This window comes from Alligator mississippiensis, chromosome 3, assembly GCF_030867095.1.
Source record: "Alligator mississippiensis isolate rAllMis1 chromosome 3, rAllMis1, whole genome shotgun sequence".
NCBI classification, from domain to species: domain Eukaryota; kingdom Metazoa; phylum Chordata; order Crocodylia; family Alligatoridae; genus Alligator; species Alligator mississippiensis.
The window spans coordinates 248113167-248125357 of record NC_081826.1 but is presented as its reverse complement, the minus strand read 5'-3'; the positions used below and the strand labels follow the sequence as shown (position 1 = coordinate 248125357).

At 38.2% G+C, this 12191-nt stretch overlaps 1 protein-coding gene across 2 annotated transcripts in view; it reads right to left on the bottom strand.

Annotated features, from left to right (window-relative positions):
* Positions 1-4742: 4742 nt before the first annotated feature.
* The window catches only part of HAPLN1 (hyaluronan and proteoglycan link protein 1), a 126937-nt gene continuing 119488 nt past the window's right edge, over positions 4743-12191 (bottom strand). For both annotated transcript variants that reach the window (XM_019483058.2, XM_006270185.4), the window contains exon 5: positions 4743-8922. In XM_019483058.2, the coding sequence (XP_019338603.1) occupies positions 8633-8922 (290 nt within the window). In that variant the 3' untranslated portion in view covers positions 4743-8632. The remainder of the gene's footprint in view (positions 8923-12191) is intronic.

Here is a 12191-nt window from a genome sequence, read left to right as displayed (position 1 = left end):
ACCTCCCAATTTAAATAAATTGGATTGATTTAAAAAACATAATCAAGCAGGGAGATCAGAATGCTAAAATGTGTGTATTATGTGTTTGATGTGAAACAGGTCAGTTAGTTATATTCCTAACAAGCTCTTAAGTCTGCTTCAGAATCACCTTCAGTGCCTTCCTGAATAGATACTTCCGTGGTCTCAGAACCTCTAACAAACAGGCTCTTGGGGGGAAGGAGCTCTAGGGAAAGATGTTATCCAGCTGTGGAGAAATTTCAAATGAGAAATTATGACAGATCACAGTTTTAACACGTCCATGCTTCATTAAATCTGTTTCTGACCACTGAGGCCCCTCAATACATTAGCATCTGTTTACCTGAACCTCATCTGGGCATTTATTCACATGTTCCTGGAGGTGGGGGGGAGGGTGTTTTAATTAGTGTGGATCTGAAAGCCGCTCTAATTAAACTGCCTGGAGCATCATGTGTATCATCATCCCCGCACTGAAAAATAGTGGTGGGGGGGGGGTCACTTTAACTGAAGCTTGTCAAATGGACTGTAGTTAAAGCACCCCCACTGCCACTTTTTTCAGCACAGGGATGCTGATACGTGTGATGCTGGAGTCTGCTGGAGCATGGTAATTACCACGCTCCAGCAGACTCAATTAACTGAGTAATTACAGCATGTTGGAGTACCTTCCCTGCATGTTTATAGGTGCCCTTTGAGTCTAACTTCTCAGTGATGTCTCTATATCTTCCACTCTTTTCCCAGCACTGATTCAGATGCTGGGCCTGGGCATTAGGCTTAGCAGTCTGGTTCTCCCATAGCTAGGTCTCCTGATCATATTGTGGCAATTCAAACACTGGCTGGACCAGCAGTCTGCTGTCCTGACTTCTCCCGCCTCAGAACTGTTGCTGAGGGAGTACTTCCTATAAAGAAGTCTGAGCAGGTAAGGGATCTCACCAGGGAAGTGTAGGAATCCATGGTTTTTTCCCTTTCATATGCATTACCTCATTCTCAGAAAACATGCTGACCTCTTCCATGGTTTTTCTGGTGACACTGCTCGCCAGCCAATAGTTAGGCTGGAGTTCTGGCCTAGACTGCTGTTATACTTATTCTAATTTATTTATTCCTGCTTTTGGGGAGATATTTTTGGGCATGAAACGTCTCCTGATTGGTGGTGGGTTATGGATCCTGGGTTTGGGAGGAGGCTAATTGACTGATACTTGTCTCGTCTATTTTTATGAGGTATGCGTTGCAATTGTTTCAAAAGTTATCAAAGTTATCTCACCCTGGCTAACTGTGAAAATGGTAACTTGTTGAAAGATGCATGGAAAATTAGTATATTAGAATGATTGTTCAACAATGATTTTGAACAGGTTATGTGAATTGAATGCCTTTATATGGTGCTATAGTTCCAAGAAGGAAAATTCTTTGCAGATTAGAAAATCTGTACTTTTACCTTCTGGTGAAATAAGGGTGAACTTGTATGTCAAGAGACAGAGGAAAGAAAACAAGGGTTAAAATATATGTAGCAGATTAGCTTTGTGCTGAGTGTTGCCTCTTGGAAGTTAAAGAACCCAGAAAACCTCCCTTGAGGCTTTCCAATGTGGCAAAGCTTGCTTATATTTAGGGACCTACTGATTTTGTGGCAGAAGTGGCCTTCGTAGCAATTCCTTTAATTTTGGAGGTTCCCCTGCACCCTTCCCCTTCCCTGCCCCCAACTGCTGATTGGCTGGGGGGCTCCAGTGGTCTTGCTGCTGACTGGCTAGGAGGCAAAAACAGCGTCATATTTAAACCCACGGTTTTTGTCTCTCTGCTGACTGGGAGCGAGCAGCGGGGCCCTCAACCAATTGGCTGGGGGTATGCGGGGGAACCTGCAAGATTAAAGGACCTGCCAAGCAGCCCACTTCTGCTGTGAATTTAGCAGGTCCCTAGTTATATTTGAATTAAATCAGGAACAGCAGGAAAGCTTATTTTCTCAAGAACCCAGACAAATAATAATCAGTATATGCTAATAAGATTATGTTGAATTAGTAATTAAAAAAAAATACAGCTTTGGAAAATGTCAATTTATTGTATTAAACCTAAGCCAGAATGTTGGCAGCCCAAAATAATGTTCCCAGATGGCCTGGACATGGTTAGAGCAGCATTATTGCAATTAATGCCTGTATAGGGAACAGGCCTGGGAGTGTGAATATTCTAGTCCTTCCCTGACTTTTGAATAGTATTGAGAATCCCCTTTTAAGCTCCAAGGCCATAATGTTGAAAGGTGACCACTGTATTTGGCTGCCTCAGTTTCTGATGCTCAGCTAGTGATAGTCAAGCTAAGAATAGATGTTGTATTTGTCCCTGGACAAGTTGTGCCTGTATGTGTCATGGAACAGTTGATACACCCACCCCCTTCCAATCAGGGTTGAGTGAGTGACTGAACACACTGCCACTTTTCTGCCATTGATTTAATTATGTGATCCTGGGATGCCCATTCAGATGCACTTTGTGGTGTCCTGGTAAAAATTGAGTACTTCATATCCCATGAACCTTTTTAGGATTTATCCTGGAACGACAGACATTGGTGTCTGTATGATCTCACTTTGTCCGGGGAAAAACAGTTTGTCCATACTGCATGTTAGCTACTACATATGAACTGCTTGTATGCATATTCTTACTCTCCGGTGAGTGATAAATAACTTGCATAAGTTTAGCCTTCTTTCATTGCCTTCTGCAGTATCTGTGCAAAGGGGTTTCTTCATCAGCTGGGCTCAGGGCTTTTAGGTCCAGATCTTTAAATGCATACTAGATATTGAATTCCTACTGCCCCAAAATTCTGTTCATGCCACTCTGTGGGCACATCTACACGAGCTGCTTTACTACGGATTAGACAAATAAATATAAATAAACATACCAGGTTTTTCTGAGTTACTTACAGTGCTTGAAATCCAGCATTGTGAAATCCACAATAAATTTCATTTTAAATGAATTCTTCTGCAATGCTCTTTATTTAACTTCAGTAATTATTTCTGAAAAAGTTAACAAATGTACAGGACCTATTGGCCTGAACCAGGAGCATAACAGCATCACTTAGATCATTTAATTGTGGTCATTGCCAATGAACATCATTATCGGTATTCCTTGGGTTCAAATGATAGAATGGATGAATTGCATAGCAGCGTTAACAGTCAAGGTCAGTGATTAAACCTCACTGAAATAAATTGAGTCTCCAATTCAAATCACTGCCACAGCAGCAGAACAACTTGATTTAGACCAATGGTTCTTGATGTTTTTCAGATTCAAGGTGCCCTTCAATGGACCCCTCAGAAAAGGCCAGCTCTTATGCTTCACTCATTTTTTAATACAGAAAATTAATAGAGCAATTCTTCCATTGCAAAGAATGTGAAGACCACATGAAAGAATGCCTTTGACATTATGGTTCCTGTTTGAAATTTCTAGACCTATCATGTGGATCATGTAGATGTTTGCATATCTAACTATACTAATATTGCATGGCACCCTTTAAAAGATCTTAAGGCACCCCAGGGTTATATGGCACTCTGGTTGAGAATTTCTGCTTTAGACTAGTGGTGCCCAACCTTTTGCCTTTTCAAGCCTTGTGTGTAGTATGAGGGTGGGTCTGCAGGCAAGATCCAGTCCAGGGGCTTGATCCAGCAAATGCCACACTGCAGCTGGAGCCCTGTGCTGGGTCAGGCCCACCAGTCTCAGTCCCTATCTCATGCCAAATCAGGCCACTCTGCCCCCGCCCTGGCCCCACATGTGCTGGATCAGGCCCCACCACCTCAGCCCTGGCTTCCCAAATGAAAGCAGAATCCCACGCCCGGGGTGTCATGTCAGCTGGCCAGTGGGATTTAGAAGTTTGGCAGTTCGGGATCAGTAGCAGTGTTAATTGCCACTGCTCCCCCACCCCACCAAATTTGTAGACCCTTGAGGATTCCCATGGGCTAGAACACATGGCTCTGAAGACTGGATGAGGTTTGCTGCTCAGTGTCATAAAGTTAGATTGTTGCCAATTTCTAAAAATGGTAGAAAATAAAATATGGTTGATCTCACCCCTGTATGTTGTATGTTAGTTAAATTAGATGTTTGCCTTTTTTGTTCTTTGTAAACATTTTTCCTTGTATTTTTCCAAATACAGATAATACAGATCTGGGCAAAGCAGAATATCTTGGCTTGTAAACATGATAGAACACTAAAACCATACAGACAGAACAATAAAACTATTCTGGCTATCACCAGCTGGGAATCTGTCCCTCTAGTTGTGATGAATATATATTGAGTCCTGAAATCTTTGACTTCATTAAAAATATAGATTAAACACAAATGAAAGTTTCATAAAAAATGAAAATTACATATATTTTCCCCCCAAACAAAACATTGTTCCATTTCCAATATTTGTGCGTGTTCATATGGACTATAGCATCAACCAGAAAACACTATTTTATTAACACATTCTTTCTTTTTATATCACAGGGAAAAAGCCTAATGAATCTATAGCTCTGGGTTGTGCTTTCATAATGGCTCACAGAAGCACAAGATTAAAGGTACACAATAATGGATGCTAGAATTGCTTATAACCACGGAGCTCTTATAACTTATAATCACAGAGCTCACTTTTTTGCCGATGTCTATCTTTGTAACAACTTAGTTGACTTTGTCAAAATAAGCATTTTCTTGCTTTAACCTTTTCTTTCCATTTCTTTGGGAAAGAAGTAAAAGAATGGCCAGGCAATAAAAATAAATCAACCTTTTGAAAAGAACATGATTTAATTGTTGTCATGGGCATCAAAATTCCAATACATTGTGAAATACAAGATAATAATGACACAGCACATGAACGCATTTGAATTTTAGTTTTTCTCCCCAAGAACAGAAAATAGCACAGACTTTAACCAGCTCTTAAGCATTCTCTTCAGATATCATTCAAGCACGTAGGAAGCTCATTCCAAAATTTAGGATGTTTACTAACTTTGATATTTATAAAAGTAAAGCGGGGTCAGTTTCTGTGTGTGTGTGTGTATACACATAAAATTTATGTCCTTTTGCCTATGTGTGACCATTTCATAATTAATTGTATACTTTTATATTAATTTAAAAAACTGTTTACAGTTTAAGTCATGATTTTTTTTTTTTGTAAAAATGTGCTCCCAGTAAATTATCTCTTAACTTTATTTGTTATAATGATAATAGTTAATAGTAATAAGTTATATATCTGGTAATCCAAGACTAGCTTGACCTCCACTAGAACACTGGAAAACCAATAGGCCTTTTGTCAAATAACATAGTAAACCTCATTTTAGACTGAGACTTCCAAAATGTGACTTAATTTTTCAGGATTCAGACAATCTTCAGTGGGATTATTCAGCTGAATAATTGTCCATAGTGATCATATTAAAACTTAGAATTACTTGGGAGTGGCAAGAAGTGCTAATTCTCTATTGTGCTATAGCCCCTTTGTGCTAAAATATGAAGATCAGAACATCTGGGATTATTCTTATCCAGAGGGAGCATCTAGGTGGTACAGAGCCAGCTCAGCCACCGGACCCTTAGAATCTGTTGTGCATGAAGCATGATCACAGGCTGGATAAGGGTGCTGCTGTACTCTATCCAAAAAGCCACTAAGACATGGACAGATAGCTATAGATAGCATAGGTTTGCATCTCTTCTACTTTATGGTGGCAGTTAGTCAGCTTCAAGGGTCTGCAAGGTGCTGCAAAAGTCATGCAAGCCAAATTTTCACACACACACACACCCCCCTTCTTAGCCACACATATCTTAGTCTAGTAACATGCTCAGCTTCACACTTGGCATCTGGACTTCTATGTCTATATTTATAGTTTATTGGCTCAGGATTCTACACACCTGCAAAAGGTGTGTGTGAGAGGGAGAGGGAGAGAGGGAGGGAGGGAGGGTGGGGGTGGGGGAGAAGAAGAAAAACCCAGTGGAAAAAGGACTTTGGGAAAAAAAGGTCTCTACAAGATCATGACCTTGGAGTTCCCCCCCAATGGCAACCTATGTACCTTCTTCCAAATTTGGAGGATCATCATGAAGGACAGGACCATCTACAGAATGGTCCTGTGTCTTTACACAGTCTCTGACTCCAAGTGGACTACTCAACTATTTGTAAACTGGACTCACACTACTTGTAACTCCTCTGGTCATTACTGCTCCCATGACTCCAGAAGGGAGAATGCAGAAGAAATGAAGCAATATTATCCATATCTTTTGCTCATTTTTCCATGAATTGGAAGGGGGATATATGGTCCTTCTAACCTGAAGCCTCTCCTTGTCCTGCCATTTCTTCCCCCAAGCTAACATTACCAAGTTCCTCACCCTTCTTGTATACAAAAGCATTCAGAAAGGCGTCTAAAATGTCTTGCAGATATAGGGTGGGAAATGAATAGAGCTTTGGAAGTGACTGAGCTTCTTTAGGGAAAGGGACTTTAAAAGTGGCTTACCTTCTGCAGCATTTGTGGGAGATAGTGTTTGTGGGTCTAGGAGATATGAATAAGGCCTGTTGTTCATGTGGTGTAACTGTTTATGACAATAATATGCAATAGTTTCAGGGACTCTTAACTGTTGAGGAAGTAGATAAATTACTAAAGAATTGTGCATTTTTAATTATTTAGTTTCATTTAGATATTATGAACAAATATCCATGCTTGACAGTGATTTACCAAGAGGAAATTTTGCCTTCTAAGCTTGTTAGAAATAGTAAGATGAACTCCAATAGTAATACAATACCTTTCACACTAGAGTACTTTCTATTATAGTTTTTCCATGCATTTATTGGTCTAGTCACAGTTTTAAAATGGGACTACAATCATTTCAGGAAACATAATTTATTGACTCATGTCTGTGAAAAAAATCCACACAAAAACATTCATGAAAGCATACCAGTTGTGTCCTACTGGGATAATTCCACTATATCTCGTTTAGATAATGAAACAATGATAAACTGTAAAACTTCACTGAATACAAATATTGGTCCTCAGAAATTATCATAGTCACCAAACTTAGTATAGGAAAACATTTTTTTTTTTTTTATGTTCAATGATGAAGCTAATACTAGATGGGAATTTCAAAGCTGTATAAGGAACTTGCAAGGTCAAGATTTTCTGTCAGTGATTAGTGATTTTTGAGTTTGCCATTGTTCCAGCTTCAGATGCCATAATGAACATTGATTTTAAATTATTTTCAGAAAGCACCAAGTGTCAACCCTCTTAAAACCAAGTGCCTTTAAGATGTCTGAAGTTCTATGCCGAGCATTATTGTGTTCAAAATCACCAGTCACTTAATTCCCCTTAATTTGGCATTATTTTAATGAGAAATGGGTGCTGAAACCAAAAACCCTTAAGCAGCCCTGATTTCTTTCTCTGACACTGAAAGACACAAGTAAATATCTCCCATTTAGAAAACTGAAAATTTGCTAATTATTTTAAGACTTTTTCATTAATCTTAACCATGGTCAACTGAGAAGTTTGGTGAAGTTGACCCCAAATATTATTTTTTAGAAATAGATATATTATTATGTAGGTATACATGGAATTAAGTGAGTACACAAACAGGAAATACACGTTTTTGTCTTTGATAGCTGGTATCAGATTTTTCCCTTAATATTCTTAGTATAGAGTCTTTATTGGTTTTAATAAGCTTTTCCAAAATTTAATCTCTTATGATGTGTAAATAAGAAAGAAATATTAAATATTTTAATGTTCTTTTTATAAGACAATAACATTTCAAAGGCTAACGTAAAATCAAGCTGCTAAATTTTACAATTTTTCTGTCCAGCAGTTCATTTATATAACTGCCCTGAGTAGATGCTAAATGCTGCTTAGCAAATGGCCTTTAGAGTTTAAAAATAACTCAGTAAAGCTACTCAAAGGTAATACAACACTTCTCAGGCATCTTTAGTTTGAATTAAGAAGAAAGTAGGGTTAATTATTCACCCACTCATCAATATTTTATACACAATATTAACACAATTGAAATGTTCAGCAGATCTAGTTGTGCTTGTTGCTATGCATGGGATCACAAATGAACTTATTTGTCTGAAAGGCAGGATTTTAAATGGCAACAAGTCCTGTTTTGTAGACTGACTTTAAATGCTGTATTCACTAAATGGCATATTGTTCCCAAGTGAAAATATCTTTTTTCTATATATTTTTTTGCAAAACATCAGTGAATCCCAGTTAATAAAAGATCATTGTATTTCAAAACTGAGTATCTAATTTTTTGTAGTGTATCTCAAAATGGTACAAATGTCTAAAATCTGTGCTTGTAAAAGCTTCTGCTTTGAGTAGCCTTACGTTCCTTAATTTAGTCCTAGCAATCATCAAGCTATTGCATGCCCCATTCATGAAAATTATATTTTGCTGGGATGATGTAGCTTAAAGAATTCAGCTCTAAAGCTTTCTTATCTAGAGCTTCCATTAAATTATATTAATTTAAAATATCTATTGAATGATACTTTTACAAAAAAAGAATAAAACAAATTAATGGGTTGATTTTATGAAAATGACTCTTTACAGTAAGTAAAAAAGATTATCACAGTTTTGGTAACTTGCATGAGTTCATATTGATAATAAATCTTTCACATGTTCTTAATGAATTTAAAACTGCTGTGCTCTAGGTACTTTCAGTTGTACGCTCTGAAACAGTAGACACCATATAGCTTGTGCTTTTTATCTGGGAAGCCCACAAAGCGCACTGCTGCTTCGTTAGGACTGCAGCGTTTTCTTGGTCTTGAGATTGGGTAGCGGACACTGCCATCAGCCAGCCACCCAGCGTCGCAGCGATCATATCCTAGAAGTTTCCAGGCAGCAAATATCTGACCTACTTTAGCAATCTGAGATCCATCTTTGAGGCAGGCCTGCACAGCTTCATCATAGGTCAGCTTGGTTGGGTGTATTAGGTAGTAAAAACGGCCTAATATAAAGGAAAAAAAGTCATTAGTCATATGAAATAACTAAGAAACGATGGTAATATATGGCATTTGAGGAGATATAGACAGTAAGGGTGTGTCCAGATGTGTGTTGACGTTTGGTTCCCTCGGGACAAGTACAGCAGCGCACCTTGCACCACCGCGTCTTCTCCTCAGGGAACGCCCATGTCACATGAGCTTTGCTGTGTGACAAGTTGCCCTGGGTGGGGTAGGGGAGGCTGGGGCCAGCACTATGCTGGCCCCAGCAGCCTTACCTGGGGTCCTAGGGGCCTCCTGGAGCTGCTGTAGTCCTGCCAGGCGGAGCTCGGCTGGCAGCTGCAGTATGGCTCCAAGCAGCCCAGCTCTGCTTTTTAGCAGCACATGCTGCCTGAACATGCTCTGCTTCTATTTTTTTTTTTTTTTTTTTTTTTTTTTAACTCCTGGATATCCAGGGGTCAAAAAGAACTGCAGTGGGGGGGAGAACCAGAGCAGCGCATGCTCGGGCAGTGTGCCCTTGCAGTGCAGATAACTCCGGACTGTGTTATGCACAACCATGCTCGTCTGGATGTGCCCTAACACTTTATTTATTTATTCTAGGACGCCCCAGTTCTTGCTCTGAATCCATGTTGACTCACATTTTGATAAGGGGAGACTACAGTCTAAAGAAAAAGAGCATGAGAAGAAAACAAATATGCTATTGAAAAAAAAATAATGCTATGTATGATATCTACAGTAGCTTAGTACAGCACAGAACTCCCATTTTCCTCTCATCCAAATGCTATGCACGTCTTTCCCATTCCATTTAATTTATAGTGTGGGTTTCTTTTTTCCCCAGAAATAAAAAAAGGGGAGAGAAAGACTTAAAGGGAAAGGAGAGATTCAGTAAGTCAATTTAAGGTTCCAATCCTGCTTGGCTTCATGCTATCAGTCTATGCGCTGATGGAGAACAATTCTTAAGTCCCAATAAAATAGGTCTAGGAACTTACAGATATCATACTACACACAGTTCATAAATCTCTAGCTTATTCATGGAGGAGGGAAATTAATTAAATCTCCACAGGATGGTGGCTTTGCAATATCCACTAAACACTAAATTAAAATAATCACAGTGGGTCCCCCCCCACCACCACCACCACAGTGGTATGTTTAAATTTGCCTCTTGATTGTATTTAAGTATGGGTAACAAAGGATAACAAATGCAGTTTTCTTAAAGTAATTAACAACTGAAAGAACCATTCATTGACATGATAGACTATGTTTCTGATTAAGCATCACCACCCGTTAAAGTCTTTCTGCAAGACGGCTGAAATACTGCACAACTTCTTAAAAGCAGAGTCTGAACTTGCAGTACATCAAAAACATGCCTGTCATGTAAGTCTTTTTATAAGAGTCAAAACCATTCATGGCAATTCTGTTACTATTTCTTTTTTAGGCATCAAAGGGTACTTTCTCACCATAAGATGACACTGCATTTGATGCTATGAAGAAAAATGCGTCTCAGTCTCAAGGTAATGAATATATATGCTGGCAAGTAAAGCTAACCTCTTGTGCTGAGTTATTAGGAGCATTGATACAAGCACAAAATACATGTATCAAGGAAAGATTATGTAAATTCATTGTGTTCCTTTCATTCATCATGTTCAGGTTTGTTTATCATTATTTGACAAACAATTAAGTAAGTGCTAGGTGAACATGAATTAGAGTGGACTTGGAACAGCGTTCAGGTTATGAAATAAAAAATCTGAGTAAGCATGCAAGACATTAATCAAACTAACTTGCTTCCAGTAACAATTTATATAAGAAATAAAGCAATTTATGCATGGCATCCTTTTATTTAATCCCAGAAGCAGACGCTAAAATTCTTTTAAAAGAAAAGCTCAAACTTTTGATGCCTTTACTTCTTGTAAAGAAAACAAATAGTGTTCACTTTAATTTTATTTTGTAATAAAATAATTACAAAGGGAGAAAGATCTGCCCTTTAAGGATCATCCCCTCCTTCCTGCAAATACCATTGTCTGATTAAGAAATGGATTTATAAAGACAGATCAGAATGGATTTATAAAGACAATGGGATTAACACTGTTTTTAGGCCTGTATCTTTTCACTAGCATCTGACTATATCCAAACAGAAATTTGGCAAAATTGAAAACTCTATGGTCACTAGAAAAACTTTTTTATGATGGTTTATTGCTATCTAAAAATTTAGAAGTATTTCAGTAAGAACGTTCCAAATAACATATCTGCATCAGTAGAACTGAGAAGCTAGATAATCTATTAATTTTATAAAACAGAAGCTGCATTTTAAGGGACTTAAAATGTTTTAAAACAATGGTTCTCAACCTGTGGTCCACAGACCCCTGGGGTCCATCGACTATGTCTAAGTGGCTTGTGAAAGATGACTATGATCAATAAAAAGTATGTGAATACCCACACTTATAATTCAAAGGGGTCTGCACCTTAATTTGAAATTTCCAAAAGGGTCCACACCTCCATTCAAAAATTTTTAGGGGTCTGCAAATGAAAAAAGTTTGAAAACTGTTGTTTTAAAACACTTGCTAGCATACGGTGTTGCTTTGGATACACATACTCTTTTCTGACACTACAAAAGAGTTTTATTTAAAGTGGATGAGGTTTTAAATTTGATATCTGGCTTTGATAGGACTAACTCCACCTAGTTTATTAGCAGCTTTTAAAGCCATATGTCAGGGGAAAAATGATTTTTTATGGATTTCAATAAGGTCAGGCTTTTGACCTGTGATCTCAATGAGTGCTGTTACTATGCTCCACTTCTTTAAATAGGACAGTTCTTAATAATATACATTGTGCAAAAATGTTTACCCGGATCCAGAACATTTTGTTTTAAAAGCTACCCATAAACTGAGCACAAACTGCTGGCCTGAGGAGAAGAGGCATGCTCAGCAATAAATAAAATGTTAAACTCTAAAATGTGTGCCAGACAGTATGTGAACAGCTATTTCAATTTGGTATAATCTTACCCCAAATAACAACAGAATCGAAGTGTAAAGTAACACCCAACAGTTTTTGGCTAGACCTTCATTTTCTCTTTGTAATGGGTAATCCGTTGGGGTGAGGTAGGAGAAACTTTGATCTTGTACCTGTGAGAATCCAAGAAGTCCTCTATCAATTGCTTTATTTTACCCTTCCTTTACTCCTATTTTTATCTCATCTGCTTTGCACCTGGGATAAAATTAATTCAAGCAAGAAGTTCTGCATTGACCACATACACCATTAATGCTTCAGGTAAAGAGATGTG